Genomic DNA, 17,658 nt, shown 5'->3' on the forward strand with positions numbered 1-17,658 from the left:
GCAGCGTGTGGACATTTCTTCCCCCCCCCCCCCCCGCTGTGTGGAGGCCCTGGCCGCTGCCCAAGCAGGCCCCCGCTCCTCTCCCCGGTGCCCCGGCGCACCCGGTGGGCCCGGTGCTGGCGTTAATGAGCCGTGCTGCTTGGAGCCCTTCGGTGGATAGAGCTCCTGGCGCATCGGAGACGTCCGTGCGAGGGCCTGGCACCCGACCCTTCGAGAGAAAGAGAGAGAGATAGAGAGAGATAGAGAGAGAGAGAGAGAGAGAGAGAGAGCTGCTCAGGAGCAGGGTTTTGGCGTACGCTCTTACCTTCGACCCCCTGCCCGACTCCAAAGACCCACCGCGGGGTGAACCGCCTTCATCGTCCTTCAAAAACCGGCCAAGGGTAAACGAGAGCTCAGGAATCAGCCGGCGAACCTGCGCCTCGGTGGCGGCGGCTGCGAAGGAAGAAATAAATTTAAAAAACAGGCCGGCGAACGAGCGCGAGACGGATGCCGTTGCCGCCGCGCCGCCGCTCTAAAAAGGAGGGGAACGGGGGGCCGCGGTGGCGCCCGGCGCCCCACTTTTCGGAGATGCGGGGTGGTGAAGTCGGGGCACCAGCTGTTCATCCTCTCTCCGGGTCGCGGCGCGGAGAGGGCCACGGCCCCCCGGACCTCCGGCGCGCCTCTCAGCCGAACGCTCTCCGCCCGCGGCCCGGCGCCGCTAATCAAAATGCTAATGTTTCGTCTGCCAGACCGTAGCAGAGGCGACGCTGTAAATTGCTATTAATATTTGAGGAGTGCGGGTTTTTTTTTTTTCATGTCTCTGTATGCGCAGGCGGGGGAATTAGGCACGTTCGCAGCGCTCGTGCCCTCTGCTTTGCTGCAAATTAGCCCCGAATCCTGCTTCTCCTCTGACAAGCATTGTCTGCGCTCCACTTTTGAACGGAGGTTGACCTTTACCATACAAGAATTCCTGCTGCCTCTGACCTCTGCGTTGCCAGCAGCAGTTTGCTCCGTGCCGGAGTTTCTTGACACACATCGGGAAAGTGTTGCCATCCTTAGAATCCTCTCCGTGCTTTCCAATCGCAGGTTAATGCGATGATCCGCAGCGGCTCAAATCTCCTGCTGATTTTCTAGCGACCTTGGTCCAGTTGTCCAGTGGCTCCTGTGGGTGAAGGAACATGTCTGTCTCTCTCTCGGTCCCGAAGGTGCACAAAGAGAACATGCAAACATGGCCAGACACTGGAACTAGAAAGAAATTAATGTTTTGCCTCAATTCAGTCAAGTTCTGTTCAAAATTTGTTATATAAGTCAAATTTCCCTTTCTTCACTGTTTGGTGAGTTCATTTTTCTGACCTTGCCAAACTGTGTAATGAAAACTTTTAATTCTGGGTCAGAGTTTAGCGGAATTATTGATTGAATCCAGGAGCTGCTGAGATGTGAAGAAGATTATGTTCCCTCCTCTTTTGTAGTTTAGCATCACTGTTCAGAGATATCCCTCAGAAAGGAAGAGAGAGGGGGTTTCAGCAGGACACCTCTAATATGTTGTTCGGCTTTTATTTTGCCGCTGAGCTTTTTTGTCTTATCTTTGAAACTGACTGCATCTTGGTCTCGGAAGACGGAGTCCAACTGTGACAAACCTGGACCTCGTTCATCCTGTGCTCACTCCCACACGTTTCTTTTAATGAGACTTGGGATTTGGTGTTCATTAGCGGGGACTGAGCTTCAGCTGGAGTGAAGGCGGGAGCGTGTTGTGTTAGACTAGATTGAAGATTCACAAGTGAGATGAAATGACAGTATTTAAGTGACAATTATTTTTATTATTTGAATTCCTCCTAGTTCGAATGGAGAAAGAAACCCCGTTTAAAAAGGGTTATATGCCCAATCAGAAAAAAAAAGAAAAATCAAAGACAATAGGAAAACTGGTTGTCAGAAAGCCTTGGTATAAACTGAAAGAAGAATTCTGCCACAGTGAACCTCTGAGATAAATTCTCGGTCCCAAAGAATCAAACAAGCTGGTTTAAATTAGCTCTTAAATGGAGACAGTAATGGTGTTAACAGTGGCACCGAGTAGAAAGTCAAGCAATCATATTCTAAATGCTTTACAGTAGATTTAATTATGACTTCACATGATATTTGTAATGCAATGTCATTTGTTGATTAAACTTAATTTCACTGTGGGTTTTTAAAATAATTCTCTTTAGGTAAGGTAGAAAAATTCAAAGCAAATAAGTACTACAAAATGGAAAAAGAAAATATGAAAATCAAATGAATGACCTAATGACCTAATTAATTATTCATGGTTTTCGTTTAAACTGAAATTAGCTTGTTTGTCTTTTGATGATTTCCAGTTTGTTTCTGGAAGTGTTTTTTTTTTTACTTTAAAAGGCCTGCGGTCACTAGGCAACGGCTGCAGCTTGCACAAGTTCCCCGTGCTCTCAGAGAAGGGCTTTCAGGTGCGTCTGAGCTTGCCTCCCTTCTTGGACACGAAGTACGGCTAGCCGGCGCGGAGGTGTGAGGCTGGCAGACACCTCTCCATTTCCCTGCGGAATCTGCCATCTCTTTTCGGGCTTGTTGTGACCCATGTCACACAGAGAAAATTGCATCTCCAAGATTGGAGGATCCTCCCCCCCCCCCCCCGCCCCTCCTCCTCCCTCTTCCCATAACCACCAGCACTCCACGTGCCTGCCTGCCTGCCTGCCTGCCTGCACAGCGTGGACGGGGTTTGGTGTGACAGTAATATTGCACCTGCCCCAAACTTACGAAGTGAAGCGTGAATTCTGACGGGGAACTCTAAGGTTTCCGCGCTGCTGAAAGCTCCCCGTTCAGTCAGTTACCCACTGATGTCTTCCATCGTCCCGGTGGCCTCCTGTTTGAAATAACAATTACCGCCCGAAGAGAGCGGTCAGCTTGAATCTGTCATCTGTGCCCTCAAATCTATAATCTTTGCTGTTATTATTCTTTTTTTTTTTCGTCATGATTTTGCACAATACTGAAGAGTAACAGCATCATGCTATTTCCTGTAAACCAAACGGTCAGCTGAGTAAGAAAAGGGTTGGATTTTCGTGTCGCATCGTAAGCGTCGTTGCAAAACCCAGACCGCCGAATCATCACCCCCGGAAAAACAGAAAAGCTATTTTGTTAAGCAGTCAGTGTGTCCAACAACTTACTGAGCTGCCATTGCTGTTTACAATAGGTCTCCATCCTCTGAGTTCACTCCCAGCCATTTGCTAAACAAACCCCTTGAAAGTTGCTGTCAGAATTGAGGGCTTTGTGGGTTTCGCCAATGCCAAGTACGCTAAAGGCGAGGTCCCAACGGGAACGTGGGTCCTGCCCAAATAGCCTGTCCCCCCGAAGCCCTGCTGTAGGGACAAATGTGCTCCGCTCGTCATGGCAAATGTCAGCAACTCTCAAATTTTGCAGCCTTCACTCTAACAGATGAACAGGACTGCCACATTTTCCATACCCTGCTGCTAAGCACTTGCCCCCTATGCTGACTTTTTATAATTGCACAAATCTGCATTGCAGCTTGGCAGCCCAGCAGCGATAGCCTGCCCCTTGACTGCCTGGCATGGATGAAGCCTTTTGCAATATGACAGGAGGCACGGATTTAAAATAATTTTCGTCTGCTATTCTAAGTGAATGTTCTTCAGCGGTCTGCTGTTGTTCCCGTGATGACTATTTCCTGAAATTTTAAGTTTCTTTTCTACGCTTTTGTGCTTAGTTGCTATTTGAATGTAGGCATTGCCTCTTAATGAAAAACAGGGAACCCTGGAGAGGGCTCAATCATAAACAGCAGGCTGTGGCAAGCCAGCCCTCCAAACCGTATTAGCAGCAAATGGCACTGGTGCTCTGCAGTCCCCCTGCACTAAATCTCTAATTAACACTTAGCAATTAAGCGCAGGTCCTCCAGGAGTGATTAACGGCAGCCCCGAAGCCGCTGTTCCAGGAGTTTCTTTGTTCTGCTTCTCCCAGTCGTACTTTTTTTGTGAATGAAATCATTTTCTTGCCCTTTGCTTTACATTTATTAGAAAATTCTCTGGCATTAAAATCAAACTGAAGCTACTGTTAGACAGGAAAGGAAGCTGAAAGGCCAAGCACTATCTGTTGGGACAAGGCCATTATTGCGGACAACTTGAGCTGCCTCTAGCTGTGTTTGAGCTTTTCTCATTAGCTTTGGCTTGGATTTTGTCGTTAATCTGAAGGCTGTTAGCGCCTGTTATTCCGTGCTAAAGCGCATGCCAGTGTGGCTGATTCTGTTAGCACACTAATAGCCCTGCTGGCCTGTCCGAAGCAGTCTCTCTCAGTTATCACGCAATAACGGCTAAAACATTTTGTATTGCTCTTGGTCTTTCCTTATTTCTGATTTCCTTTAAATGATCTTCCAATTTTTCTTAAGTTGTACATGTGTATTGGTCGTACTACAGAACATCGATATGTACGCTTTGCCCAACATATTCCATTAGCCTCTTGTTTATCCAAGGCCATGGCTGTTTTAGTAGTCTCCTGGTCATACCCAGTAAGGTTCCAAAAAATCACTTGATTGGGCTCAGTTAAGCTGTATTGATTGAAGTGACTAGTGTCTTTTTGTGTATGGAGTATCCTTGGTATCAGACATTTTGCCCATTATGTCCGGCAAAAGTGTATTTTGAAAGAAAAGTTAATTCATTTTACATTTAGCACACTTGTGTTGGTCTGTATTCCAGGTTAGCATACTGGCTAGATCTTGTTCTGTGGCTATGCCCAACTGCAGGCAAATATACAATGGGCCTTATTCACAGAACCTTTCTTAAATTCTTCTTATTTTTGTTCTTAATTAAAGTTCCTATGAAAAATCAATGTGAGTTTCTTGGAAACGTTTGTAAGCACAGTTAACAATCATATTTGGTTTTCATGAATTGCCTGATTCTTGTTCACTCATGAGTCACAGTTTGTAGATTCATAGTTTTGTATTAGTCTCCCATGTCTGATGTTTCCCATGCCTGATGTGGCCACCAAACACATTTTTCATGAATGCTAATTTCTCGCAGCAGTCTCGAATGTAGAACATTAATCAAGAATGGATTTATCCTGGGAGCCAAACCTGTGATACATTAGCATAGTATTCAGATGGAAAGATCTAATTTAGGAAACATTGGGTAGCATTGCTTAGGAATAAAGCGTGTTAAATTTGTGTGTAAATATAAGATAGTATATAAACTAAGATAGTAAATATGGTTTGTTTTAACTTGGCCTCATTTTGATATCAATACTTTTAACAGTAGGCCTAGATTTAGCATGTTTTATTTAATGACTAAAAGACGATGTATGCATGGCTAAGTTAGCATTTTTGTACACTGAATAGGTTTTTAAAAAAATATCATAAATTTTCGTATTGTGTTTGTTATGAGCAATTGATAATAATAATGAATATTCATTTATGAACCATAAGATAATTAAATCTAGTGAGAGACATGCATACAAATGCATGCAAAAGTATTTGCAAACACACATACATTCTAGCTCAAAGCAGCACATGGACATGGATTCATTCATATTTACAAATAAATGAAAGTATTTTATCGTATTTTTAAGTGGATTACAGTAAGTGTTTTTAATGGGTTACTGTATGCACGGTAAACTAATTGTTTGTGTGTTAGTAGATGATCTGTAGGCTAGCTAACATTCATTTAAAAATGTGACATTTGCAAGGTAGCTACAGTAGCCTAGTTAAAACGTAGTTAACACTAGAACACACCGGTCTATTTGATTGTTGCGAATTTAAGAAAATCTGCCGTCATGAAATCCATATGGTTCCCCCTTTGTGAATTTTCTTAAACATTTGTATATATTGAACATTCTGATATAATTTGAATATCAATATTGTATAGGGAAATAAAGTTATAAACACTTACCTATTTACTTACTATTTACTAGATGGATGATCAAATTGTTTCAAATCATCATTTATCATGCCTGTATGCTTATTGTATGATTATTGCTACGTGAAACGTCATTGCGAAAGGACTCCAATAGTATTCAGCTGCAGCCTTGCAGAACACGCCCCTGGCTGGCCAAAGCCTGCAATAGCAGTCAGTGGTTTTATGGCCTACCTTGAAGACATGTAGCTGTCTATGTCATGAATATGGTTGAGTTCTGTGACCCAGTAGCGGTTCTCATATATCTGGTACATACTGGACCGAATCGTAATGCATAATGCAATTTCGATGCTTCAAGATGAACATATATCCTTTCTGGTATGTAAGTGTTCATCAGCTGTTTAAAACATTCCATGCAACTATTAATTATAAATGTGATACTTAAAAGTTTGAATGACCACAATGTGTTCAGGTGCTAAGATGAAAAAACACAGGGCCAGGTTAATAATTTAGGAAACATTGGGTAGCAGCATTACTTTGGAATTTGTGTTAGCTAAGATATTGATTATTAGCCAATATTGCTTCTTGTAACTTGGCCTAATTTTGGTATTAGTACTTTCAGTGGCAGGCCTCAATTTTTCAAGACTTAATGACTTATAGACAGTGCCTTGTATGTGTGAGTAACTTGGCATTTTTGTAAATTGAAAACATGCTTTTCTTCAGATATAATACACCGCAAGGGATGAACACTGAACACAAGTCCGAGTACAGGTCAGAAAATAAACTCCAAACATTTGTTCACACTTTTTTTTGTCTAACTTCAGATTTTTGAATCTCAGAAATTTGCTGCGTAGCAAGCAAGTTAGCAACCACACAAAACAGATGGCAACCACCACATTTTTAGAAACATGTTCAATTGGCTGAAATAGCATCACATGGGCACTTCCTTATATGTCCATTTCTCCTGTGTATCAGAGTGTCCCCCAATTGGCTAGTTTGATCACTCAGCTTTCATCTGATGTTGTTATTGGCAGAAGATGTAGCTAAATGTCAAATGGGGAGAATTATTGATTGTGGGACTGGAGCATTTCAGCTGACAAGATTGCCAGGAAAAAGAAGGGTAAAAACAGAAAATAAGTCTGGTGCTCTATTGCGTGGATGTGTGATCGTATCTGAATTCTGTGTATTCACATGAGGTCAGAAGGTACCTAAGTTAAAGTTCTTAAGGGATGAGAATCTGTGGTCATGTTATTCTTTCATTACATTATATTACAGGCATTTAGCAGATGCTCTTATCCAGAGCAACGCGCACAGCTTTTTACATAGCATTTACATTTGCATCCATTTATACAGCTGGATGTATAGTGAAGCATTGCATGTTAGGTACCTTGCTCAAGGGTACAACAGCGTTGTGCTACCCTGCAACCTTTAGGTTACAAGACCAGTTCCTTACTCATTGTACTACGCTGCCGCCCAGTCATTTCTGTAGAAATCCCTGAGAAGTGCCAAACTCTGTGCTGTATAGGTATTGGGCATAGTGGGCAGCATACCTGCCATCCAAATACATACATACATGCATACATGCATTCATACATACATGCATACATGCATTCATGCATACGTACATACATACATACATACATATATACTGGGTCTCATGGTATGGCACACGTTTCTTATGGAAACCCATTTTAAACAGCTATATTTGCTCGGTAAGAGGTTTGTTTTGTTTTGCTTGTTTTGTAGGTGTGTGTGAAACACTTTTCCTGTGTCATAAGCCACATCCTAACATGATCTTCATATAGATACAGGATGGCAACAGATGTACCTACAGTCAGATTAAAGAAATAATGAGTTCGATAATAAGATTATATTAACTCATTTTTCTTGATGGTTTTCATATTTCCGAGCCCAATTAGTGGTCAATAGATAGTATTTGTTGATTAATTGAATTGTTCCCGACTCCATTAACAGATTAACCAATCAAAACAGTAATCTTCACCACCATGGGCTAGGAACTCTCTGATCTTATTTGTTAAGTTTTTTTCACCACCTCCAAGAAAATTAAATTCACTGATGTGTGATTTTTTTTTTCTACTGAGAAAAATAGACATAACCCAAAAATGAGCTTGCACCATATGTGCATTGCTCTTCATTCCATAAGAATACACACGTGATATTCCTGGCCCAGAAAGCACTGCTGAATGTGTGCGTGGTTGTTTGGCATTGTTCACAACATCAGTGATTCAGTCTGTAATCAGTACTGTACTACATACCGTAACCCCTCTCTGACTTGTTTGATGAGGATGGAGAGAATACTGAGAGAAAGAGAGGAAAAAGTAAATGCTTAGAAATTGTAATTAAGTGGCTGACATCTCTGTTGGGAAATAAATTATTCATTTGTTATTTGCTGAGGAATTTACATCATCTAGTGTTTGTGTGTGCGTATGTGTGTGTGTGTGTGTGTGTGTGTGTGTGGGTGAGCGAGGGAGAGCGAGTGAGAGAATATCAAGCTTTCTGAAGTTGTGTTGCATTAACTGTCACAGCCAGGCTCACAGTTTTGATTTGATGAGGGGGGGGGGGGGGGGGGGGGGGGGGTGGGGGGTCACACAATGTGTCCATAAAAGAGTGAATTCACCCATGTTCAAACCCATGTTCAGACACCAGTTACCCTGGGATCAAGGCTGCACATAGGACTGAAATGCCTTTTAGAAGTACCTTTCATGCTAATTCGCAGAACAGAATGAGCAATATTATAAAAGCTGTTTGTTCACTTGACTGATACACCCTTCAAGGCTGAGTTGCTCAGAATCAAATTCAAAGTACATCACAAATCGAGGAGGAACAGATGAATATAGCAATGATTGTCTGTGCTAGAGGTTAGACGCGGTGCAAAAATCAATCACCAGAAAAATTGATGTGAAATAATGCAAATCCAAGTCAGTTGCTCCAAGAATAGTGTCGCTACAATAAACACAGCAGTCCCAGACGGGCTGTGTGCATATACATTCACACGTTAAGCTTCGTTGACTTATTTGAATGAACATGTTTGTTTTTAAACCATCTTTTTTTTTTCGTAAAAGCGTCAAATGCTACCATGGCTAAACCCTGCGATGCAGACGCACCCAGACAAGGGAGAAAAGAGAACGTGCTCCGAGAAGTCATTTTGGCTCATTATCAGCTCCCCAAATGTATAAATCAATGCAAAGGGAGGTTTGAAATGGACTGCTTGATAAGAAATAGATTCCAAATCATAGCCCAAAGTGAGGGTTTATCATTTCCCACAGTTGCCTGGGGGCTGAATGCCTCAGTATTTTCTTTTCTTTCTTCAGTTTTAATTTATTTTGCAGCTTGAAGTTTTTGCTCCCTGGAATTTTGTACTGCATCCCCCATTGTTAGGATTATTTTCCTCTACAGTATTTTAGATGTGCAATGAAGAAATGAATGTATATCATTTTAGTGATGTTCTAGGGCAGTTTCTAAGTGAACTCCTGCGCAGTGTTGTCTTAGCTTTTCAGTCAAGATGAAGCATTTGAGCGAATTCTTTTTTTTTTTTCACATTTCATATTTCAAATTTTTCCCATGGGTCCATTGGGGTTCAATCTCCGGTATCTCCGAGCGCCATTCCGCCCCGTCTTGTAGAGCGTAGCGCTAAACCCCTCTGATGTCCTCGCTGCATCTTGGCGTGTTTGCACGCCTCAGTCCTGACTTCAAAATGGACGGCTTTGATGATCAAACAGGTAGCGCGCCAGAAGCCGCGGATGGTAAGTAGGTGAAAGGTCGCGGCTGACGGTACTTGATTATTAGCATGCAACAGGTGTCTTCTGTGTGCGGCAAGTAGCGGAGACAGACTGAGCAGGAGTGTGTTTGGGGAGGGGGAGGGATACAGCATATTAGACCCACAATGCATTGCTGCCGCAGACACATGGCACCTTCCTCAGAAGCTTGTCCTGGCAAGAAAAAAGAGAGAGAAAATTGGATGGGAGGGCAAGAGAGAGAGAGAGAGAGATAGAGCGAGGGGGGAGGGTTGTTATTCTCTGAGATGGGGTTAGAACATAATTCGATTACCTGATCCCCCCCCTCCCCCCAGCACCCCTGTCTGACATCTGTATGCGTCAGCAGCAGCGCTAAGTGACCCGTGCCGAGCAGATAGACCCTGTGATCTGGGGAGCTGCTTTTCCTCAACAAGGGGCTCTACGTCGCTCTGGAAAGGGGCTGATCCTCCGGGAGCTGACCAATCCCCAGTCTTATTTGTGCCTTTCATTTCGTCTGCATTTCAGTCTCGTTTTGTCTTCTTTTTCTCTCTCTTTACTTTTTTTTGTGTAGTGGCCCCTTTAATTACATATGCTTTGCGTCCAAAATAATTCATATTTCCTCTTCAAATCTCTTTTTGCTTGTTAAAAAGTTCCTAGTTTTTTGGGGGGTTTTTTTCTCTGACACACTACAGAGTGTGACTTTGGGAAATGGAGGGGTTCGACGACGCGCCAGTCATTTGTGAACCTGCCTCCTGAAAGCCGCTTGGTCGGTATGTACTTCCCCTGGGCTCGGCTTTCAGACGCTCGGCGACTTTTTAACGTTCGGCTTCAGATTGATTCCGAGATGCAATTAGACACGCATGTTAAATGATAATGATGAGTTAAAGCTACTATCATTTGTCAGAGTGCAGTCCCGAGTGCTCTTAACACCGGTGCTAGAGCCAGTGATTAATGAGGCCCCAGTCTTTCCTGACAAGTGAAAGTGTGTCAGTCCTAAATAACATGTACCTTGACTCGAATATCAGGGAGGCCTGTTGATAAGCCGGGAGTTGCTGTTGCTCTCCCGGAGCCTCCCGCCCCCTCCCCCCACCAGCTGGAAGTGCTCTTCTTTTGATAGGCGAGTCATTGATATGACTTCTCTCTGTAATCTTTACATGTATGGGTTCCTGCCCTTGAGCGGGAAATGTCAGGCTTATGTCTGGATTGTTTTTTTGTCACTTCAAGTCCACATTTGTAAAGTAAGATGTCCATTAAGATCCATCCCTCACTAACTTTAAACCTTCTGCATGACACTTTTCAACCCTCAAACTGGTTAGTAGGTTATTTTGTAAAAAGCAACTTAAATTATTTTTAATGTAATTTTCCAAAGGAGTACTTTTACTTACACGCAAGTAAAATGTCAGTGATGTAACTACTTTTAATCACTGGCCTGTTGTGTATCTGTGAACCACTTTACGTAGTCTGGCTTTAATGGGCAACTTTAAAAATCTAAGAGTATATTTGTAAGTTACCAAAATATTTAATAGAATAATATGTTTAAAATGGCTGACCCTCAGACTTTCATGTTGTCCAAAGGTTACAGTAAGTGCATGTTTTTGTTTTGTGCTCAGAATGTTGAGTCTACGATGACAGTGTGGTTTTTTCTTATTTGATCAGGGACCTGAGTCTGTGGTAACATGTCTTTGTCTCTCACAACATCGCAGTATTGAGTGAACGGTGATAGTATGTGTTTCTCAGCATGATTCGTTTCTCTCGTGTTCTGAATTTTAAGTCTACAGTGACAGCAATGTGTTTTTCTCCCACTCGATCGGAGTGTGAACTCAAATGTACCGTGCCTGTTTCCTTTTCTGTCCTGCAGTACAAACAAGTGGAGCAGTACATGTCCTTCCACAAGCTTCCAGCGGACATGAGGCAGAGGATCCACGACTACTACGAGCACCGCTACCAGGGCAAGATGTTCGACGAGGAGAGCATCCTGGGGGAGCTGAACGAGCCGCTGAGGGAGGTGGGGATCATCCGTCCACATTTTTACTTATCGCTACGGCAATTGACCCCTTGACGAAGCGGTCCTCTCTCCTTAGAGTAGTATGACCAAGAACAGCCTTCTAGTTATGAAAATAATCAAGCAACTTGAGCGGATTTACCCACACTCCAATTTCATTTCATCTGTTCCAGATGTGTCCAAAATGATTGGAGGATGGGCATGACTGGAAAGCTCCCACCATTTAAAAAAAATGAAGTTCTTTGTTTAAGACTGATCATTTGATTAGATGAATCAGGTGTTTTCATGCTGTGCTAGAACAAAATTTCAGGATTCTCCTGATGTAATGACATCTGTAGTCAAGAACTCACAACTCTATGCGTCTTGTAAACTAACCTTCATTTTTCTGTCCACAGGAAATCATCAACTTCAACTGTCGGAAGCTGGTGGCTTCGATGCCCCTGTTTGCTAATGCGGACCCTAATTTTGTGACCTCCATGTTGACGAAGCTGCGGTTCGAGGTCTTCCAGCCTGGTGACTATATCATCAGAGAGGGCACCATCGGCAAGAAGATGTACTTCATCCAGCATGGAGTGGTGAGCGTGCTGACCAAAGGCAACAAGGAGACCAAGCTGTCCGACGGCTCCTACTTCGGGGGTAAGGGGACCAACTTCAGCTTCAGTCTCATCATGTAAACCCAACAATAAGGTCACAGGCATACATGAAAATCTTTTAATATTCATAATGACAGCTTTCAAAAAACCCTAGTTCCTTTAGGGTCTGGCTAAAGCTACATTTTGCATTTAATGGCAAAGACAAATTATATTTCTCTTCAGATTTTTGAATGACTGGAAAGTCTAGTGCAATCGCCCATTTGCTGAGAACCGAGGCTGTCTTTATGCCATACAATGAATTGTTAGCATGGTGGGTGGAAAGGGTGTAGACCAGATTCAGTTAATGACTTTCCTTGTTTTATTTATTTTTGTTTGTTCTTTAAGTTGACATACCAGTCCATCCAGTGACCAGTATATGTTCAAAGTAGAGCCTGTGACTAGTCAATGTTCAAAGAGACCTTATTTGAGGCCTTGCATGCCGTGCTTTAACATGTTCAGAATATAAAAATCCACGGTAGCTGTGTCCAGCTGCAAAAGTTGCATTGCAAAGCTGCAAAAGTACATGAGAGAGCTGCCATAGTGTGCGTTTCCCAAACACAACTTTTCCATAAATAAACGCCCTATCTTTTAAAACGCGCCGTTTAAGCGATGAAAAAAAACTGCAGGGAGGCAATTTAACAGCACATGACCCAACTGTCTGAGTTTAATTACGGCTCCTCTGCTCCGAACGACCTTTCTGCCCTCTCATTGGGCGAGCTCGTGGGAAATAATGGAAAGATGGCAAGCAATCCATCTCAGACGATGCCAACATTAATCAACATTTCACGCAACGGGGCCACGCACCCCCAAACGTGGCTAGTGCCAGCGGACGGGAATAGACATTATTTATTGCGCCTTTTAAAATATGATTTGGACCCAAATTTTAATGTTATCACCCTAAAACACCACTGTGAATGCCTGGACTTTGGAACAGGATTACTGTGCTTTTAGGCCTTTGGAGTTGCGTAGTTGCTTCCCAACTCTTTGAATGAGGGCGGTTTTGTTGTTTTTGACCCCTTCAGTAGCCAAGAGTTATTTTAGAGATATGGTGCCACATGGGGGATGGGGGCAGGGGCATCATGTGTCCTCTGTCAAACATGTCTTAGCCGTTCATTTAATTTACATAACTGTCACATGCTTGGGGAACTGAACAGATTTCATGCCAGGCAGTCAGGCTCTCTCTCTACGATCCCGCAAATGAGGAAGTGAAATCTCAGGTGAGCATCACAGGAAGCACACGCGGAGCCAAATTGAGCATAGCCTGTATCTCTCACCCAGAGGTCCCCCATATTTCCATACCCTATCTATACCCCCCCCCCTCCCCATACACACAGAGGATTCATTATTCAACATAGAAGCACATGTGAGAATGTGAGCACGTGCTGCCATTTAACAGTAACTGCTCATATGTTGGGGGGAATATGTAGCTTGAGAAAAGCAAGTCACATGCTGTGATTGGTAATGAGGTTCAGTTTGGTGCAGTGGCACATTTAATGTAAGTGCAGTGTGACCATAGTTGTTTTTTTCCATACTTTGGCGGACATGCCTGTATCACACCAGCATCAAAAGGCAAGGATTCGTCAATCTTTGTCATTTTCTTACACCTCGGCTCTGTTCGAGGTCAGTACGCGCTCAACACGGTGCTGTGATCCCACACAGCTGAACTGAGAGCTGTCTGCACCCTGTCTGGGCTCCGTGTAACCTGGCTCTCCAGAGCCTCTGACCACCCCCCGCCCTTACTCAGGTGTTATTTCAAACAAAATTCCCAGAAGGAACAAGTACTGCTCTCAGATTTTTTACATTAGCCCCATTCCATCAGAGCTTCCCCTCTTCTTCCACAGAAAGAAGAGAAATTGCTTTTCTCTCCTCACGTCAAACAACAGTAAAATTGTGGCGTTTTGTAACTTTTGGACTGGAGTCAACGCAGACAAGCCAAGAAAACATACAATTATGTTGTGGGCTTCGAGTCAAATAAAAATTTAGGACACAAGCCCCCCGGAATACATACACATGGACACACATACGCATGCATGCATGCACGCATGAATGCATGCACGCGCACACACACACACGCACACACACACAGACCTCTCATATTCCTCCTGACAGCTCACGTAATGTCATGAGGAATTAGACTAACCTGCGCCGCTGGGTAAAAGGTTAGCATGTGTACACTGAGAAGGCTGGAGGACTCCACCTGGGACAGAGATAGACACTGACAGAAGAGTGCTACCCCCACAGCTACCCCCCATCTCCACACACAATGCTCTTCCAAATCAGATAACAACATCAGGAAAGGATGCAAAGCTTTAAAACAAACTCAGGTACCAGGCAACTTATTTTCCACGGCGCGCAGGCAGGACTGCCGCCGTGGGCTATGCGTGGCAAATTGTGGTCACTCACTCACTCATGGACGTTTAGTCAGACACATGCGCAGGTGGTGCTTCGCTTAGTAGGGCGCATGCGCAGGTGGTGCCAGCTAAAATGTGTCTGCGGAAGTGAGTTGCGCCATGGGTCTGTACGGTTCCGTGCTTGTTTTGCTATGCAGTGGAAATCAGTCCTGTTTTCTAAATGGAAAAACGGCTCAGTTGGGTTAAAATTTCTCAGCTAATAAACTGCAGCTAGAGTTGCTAGGGTTACAATACATTTTATATACCAAAATATGAAATCCTTTCTTAATCAACAAATGTTTTTCTTATGAATTGCGCCTAATCCTATAAATGCATATGCACTTATGCAGTATTTCTTAGATGAGAGTTAAGTAGATAATACTATTTTTAATTCAGCAATAGAATTTTGTGACAAATGATTAGCATATGGGAGATTACACGTATTGTATGTTCCAATGTTATTTTATTTGATACCAAAATCACGCATGTGCATTCAACATTTTTGAAGCTATAAGCAGGTATGGGGAAATTAGTTGAAAACTGTAAAAAAATAAAATAAATTGTGTATACTGTATATGATCATGGATTTTTCATTCACAAGGTCAATCATTTAAAGTGTTTAGTGTCCCTAATCTGACCGGAAAGAAGCAAAGTGGATGGCGAAGCGGGAAATTACATGCAGGTTCTGTCACTATTTGCGTTCTTGGGGGAGAAGGGCGAACACGGTTCGCCCTGGGTACTAGGCAGCATCTGAGACGGCGATCTTAATCGACCCGGAACATAAGCCAGAAACCGACCCCTCCCGCGTGGCGCTAAGCTCTCGGCGTTCGGCGCCCGGCACCCAGTTTGCCGCTTTGCCGGTCGGCGTCGGGCTCTCTCTCTCTCTGCGTTCAGCTCTCTTCACATCCCCCCTCTAAAGACATCGAGATAAGGCCGGATAAGGGCTCAGCGGGGCTCAGCGGCGCAGATCCGCGGCGCTCACTTCAGCCGGAGAGCTGGACGGCGCGGGGATTCGTCCCCCACACAACAGGGCCGTCCCCTGCAGGGATTACCGGCCGACGGCCTGCGGAGATGCACCCTCCGGCGTAGGGGGAGGTAGCGAGTCACGCTAATGGCGCCTACAGCTCCGCAGACAAATTACATTGAAACGGACAGCCCGGCCATCACAGAACGAGAAATACAAATAAACGAGGGCGAGAGAAGGACGCTCCTATTCCAACTGAGCAGAAAAAAAAGAAAAGAAAAAGAAATTCAGTTCCATCAGTGCAAATAAAATGGACTCTCTAGTTCTAATGGATCAAAAAGAACACTACTTTCGAATGAAAATTATTAAAAGGACGTTGTACTCCGAGGTCCTTACGGGGCACCTGAAATGGAAAAGCATATTCTATTCTCGAATGAAAATCGATAAAAGGGATGTTCAGTCTTATGCAGTCCCTCCAAATGAAAGCAATCCCCGGCTGTAATGGAGCGCGGGAGAATCGCTCTCTCCTCCTCTGAGCGGTGCTCGCGGTCGGGCGGACGGTGGAGCGCGGCAGTCCCAGCGCACCGTTAGCACGTGTCCCAGGCGCACCTGGGGCACAGTACGCTAGCACAGATAGGCCCGCTATCGTGGAGCTGTAGCCGCAGCCAACGTGGAGCCACCGCCGCGGCGCTACAGATGAAGCATTATTCCTGTGATCTGCCAGGAGGGGAGAGGTCTGGCGGACCTTTAAGGCTGGAGAATTGCATTAAGTGCTTCCACTGTGGATTTCAGAAAATACAGATTTTTCATGCCAAAAATCCATATGTATATATAGATATATACTGCATCTGTACACGTGATTGTATGTACTGTATATAGCAAAGGAAGGGGTTAGTACCCCATTTTTTCTTTTTATATATGTTGTAAGGAATGTTGGTTGATTTAATCTGCCTCCGTATGTCTGGATGTTGACTTGAACTGGAGTGTGAACACTTGCTGAAAATGTGACATGATCTAAGGCGGGTGGTTAATGGCCTACCCAAACCGCCTGGCGGCAGACAAACACGCACAAACATGGCAATGAATACTTGGTTAATCAGCCTCAGGACGCATGAATGTTGATTTGGGATAGACCTGCCAGAGATGTGGAAGTACAAAAGAGGGTGTCAAAGATTATGAAAGCCTATCAGAAGGGAGAAGACATGCGTACAAAGCATGATCATTTTGTTACCTGCAACCTTATTGGTACATTTTGTTCTGGGAAAGGGGTATTAAGCTGGTATCTGAACGGCACTGCATTTTAATTGACTTGCCTAACCGGATATGTTAGCCTACATGCTGTAAAAAAGTCTATTTGTACTCTGTTAATAAATTGCTATTGACCTAAACATTTAGAACTTAGAACTTTTGGAAGCTTTACTTACAATGAACTAAATTCCTACAATTTAGGGATGGGAGTGATTTTTGTACAGTATAATTATATTTAAAATATAAAGTGTCCAGGGCAATAAACCTTTGATTGAGTTTGAAAAGTTTGTGACTGAGTGGCATGTCTCTGCGTGTGCGTGTTGTGTGGGTGCAAATGCGTCGCATAAATCTTCAGGGATCCGTGGTTTCGCACGACGCCTTCACGGAACGTTGCCGGGTGATTTATCCCTGGCGGATTGCTCTCTGATTTATCACCTGCGTGTCGCACGGCGATGCTCACCTCCCGAATTCAATCTGGCTTTCCCCCCCGTTTGGACCGGGTGCCGTCCGGCCCGCTCTGATTCCCCCCCCGTGTCTTCTGTGTCCCCCGTCGCAGAGATCTGTTTGCTGACGCGGGGCCGGAGGACGGCCAGCGTGCGGGCCGACACGTACTGCCGCCTGTACTCGCTCTCCGTGGACAACTTCAACGAGGTCCTGGAGGAGTTCCCCATGATGAGGAGGGCGTTCGAGACGGTGGCGCTGGACCGCTTGGACCGCATAGGTGAGAGTGCACAGTGGTCGGAGCGCGCAGTCGGCCTACCGGTGGGAATCGAGGTCAAAATATCCCAGATGCTGTGGACCTTAAAAGGGGAATTTATTATCAGTACCACATA

General features: G+C 44.2%; 1 protein-coding gene across 1 annotated transcript in view; it reads left to right on the plus strand.

Annotated features, from left to right (window-relative positions):
• The window catches only part of hcn4 (hyperpolarization activated cyclic nucleotide-gated potassium channel 4), a 64,463-nt gene that overhangs the window by 37,692 nt on the left and 9,113 nt on the right, over positions 1–17,658 (plus strand). Inside the window, exons 5-7 of the mRNA XM_035417764.1 lie at positions 11,448–11,594; positions 11,987–12,227; positions 17,382–17,546. Of these exons, the coding sequence (XP_035273655.1) occupies positions 11,448–11,594; positions 11,987–12,227; positions 17,382–17,546 (553 nt within the window). The remainder of the gene's footprint in view (positions 1–11,447; positions 11,595–11,986; positions 12,228–17,381; positions 17,547–17,658) is intronic.

This window comes from Anguilla anguilla, chromosome 5 (genome assembly GCF_013347855.1).
Source record: "Anguilla anguilla isolate fAngAng1 chromosome 5, fAngAng1.pri, whole genome shotgun sequence".
Lineage (NCBI taxonomy): Eukaryota > Metazoa > Chordata > Actinopteri > Anguilliformes > Anguillidae > Anguilla > Anguilla anguilla.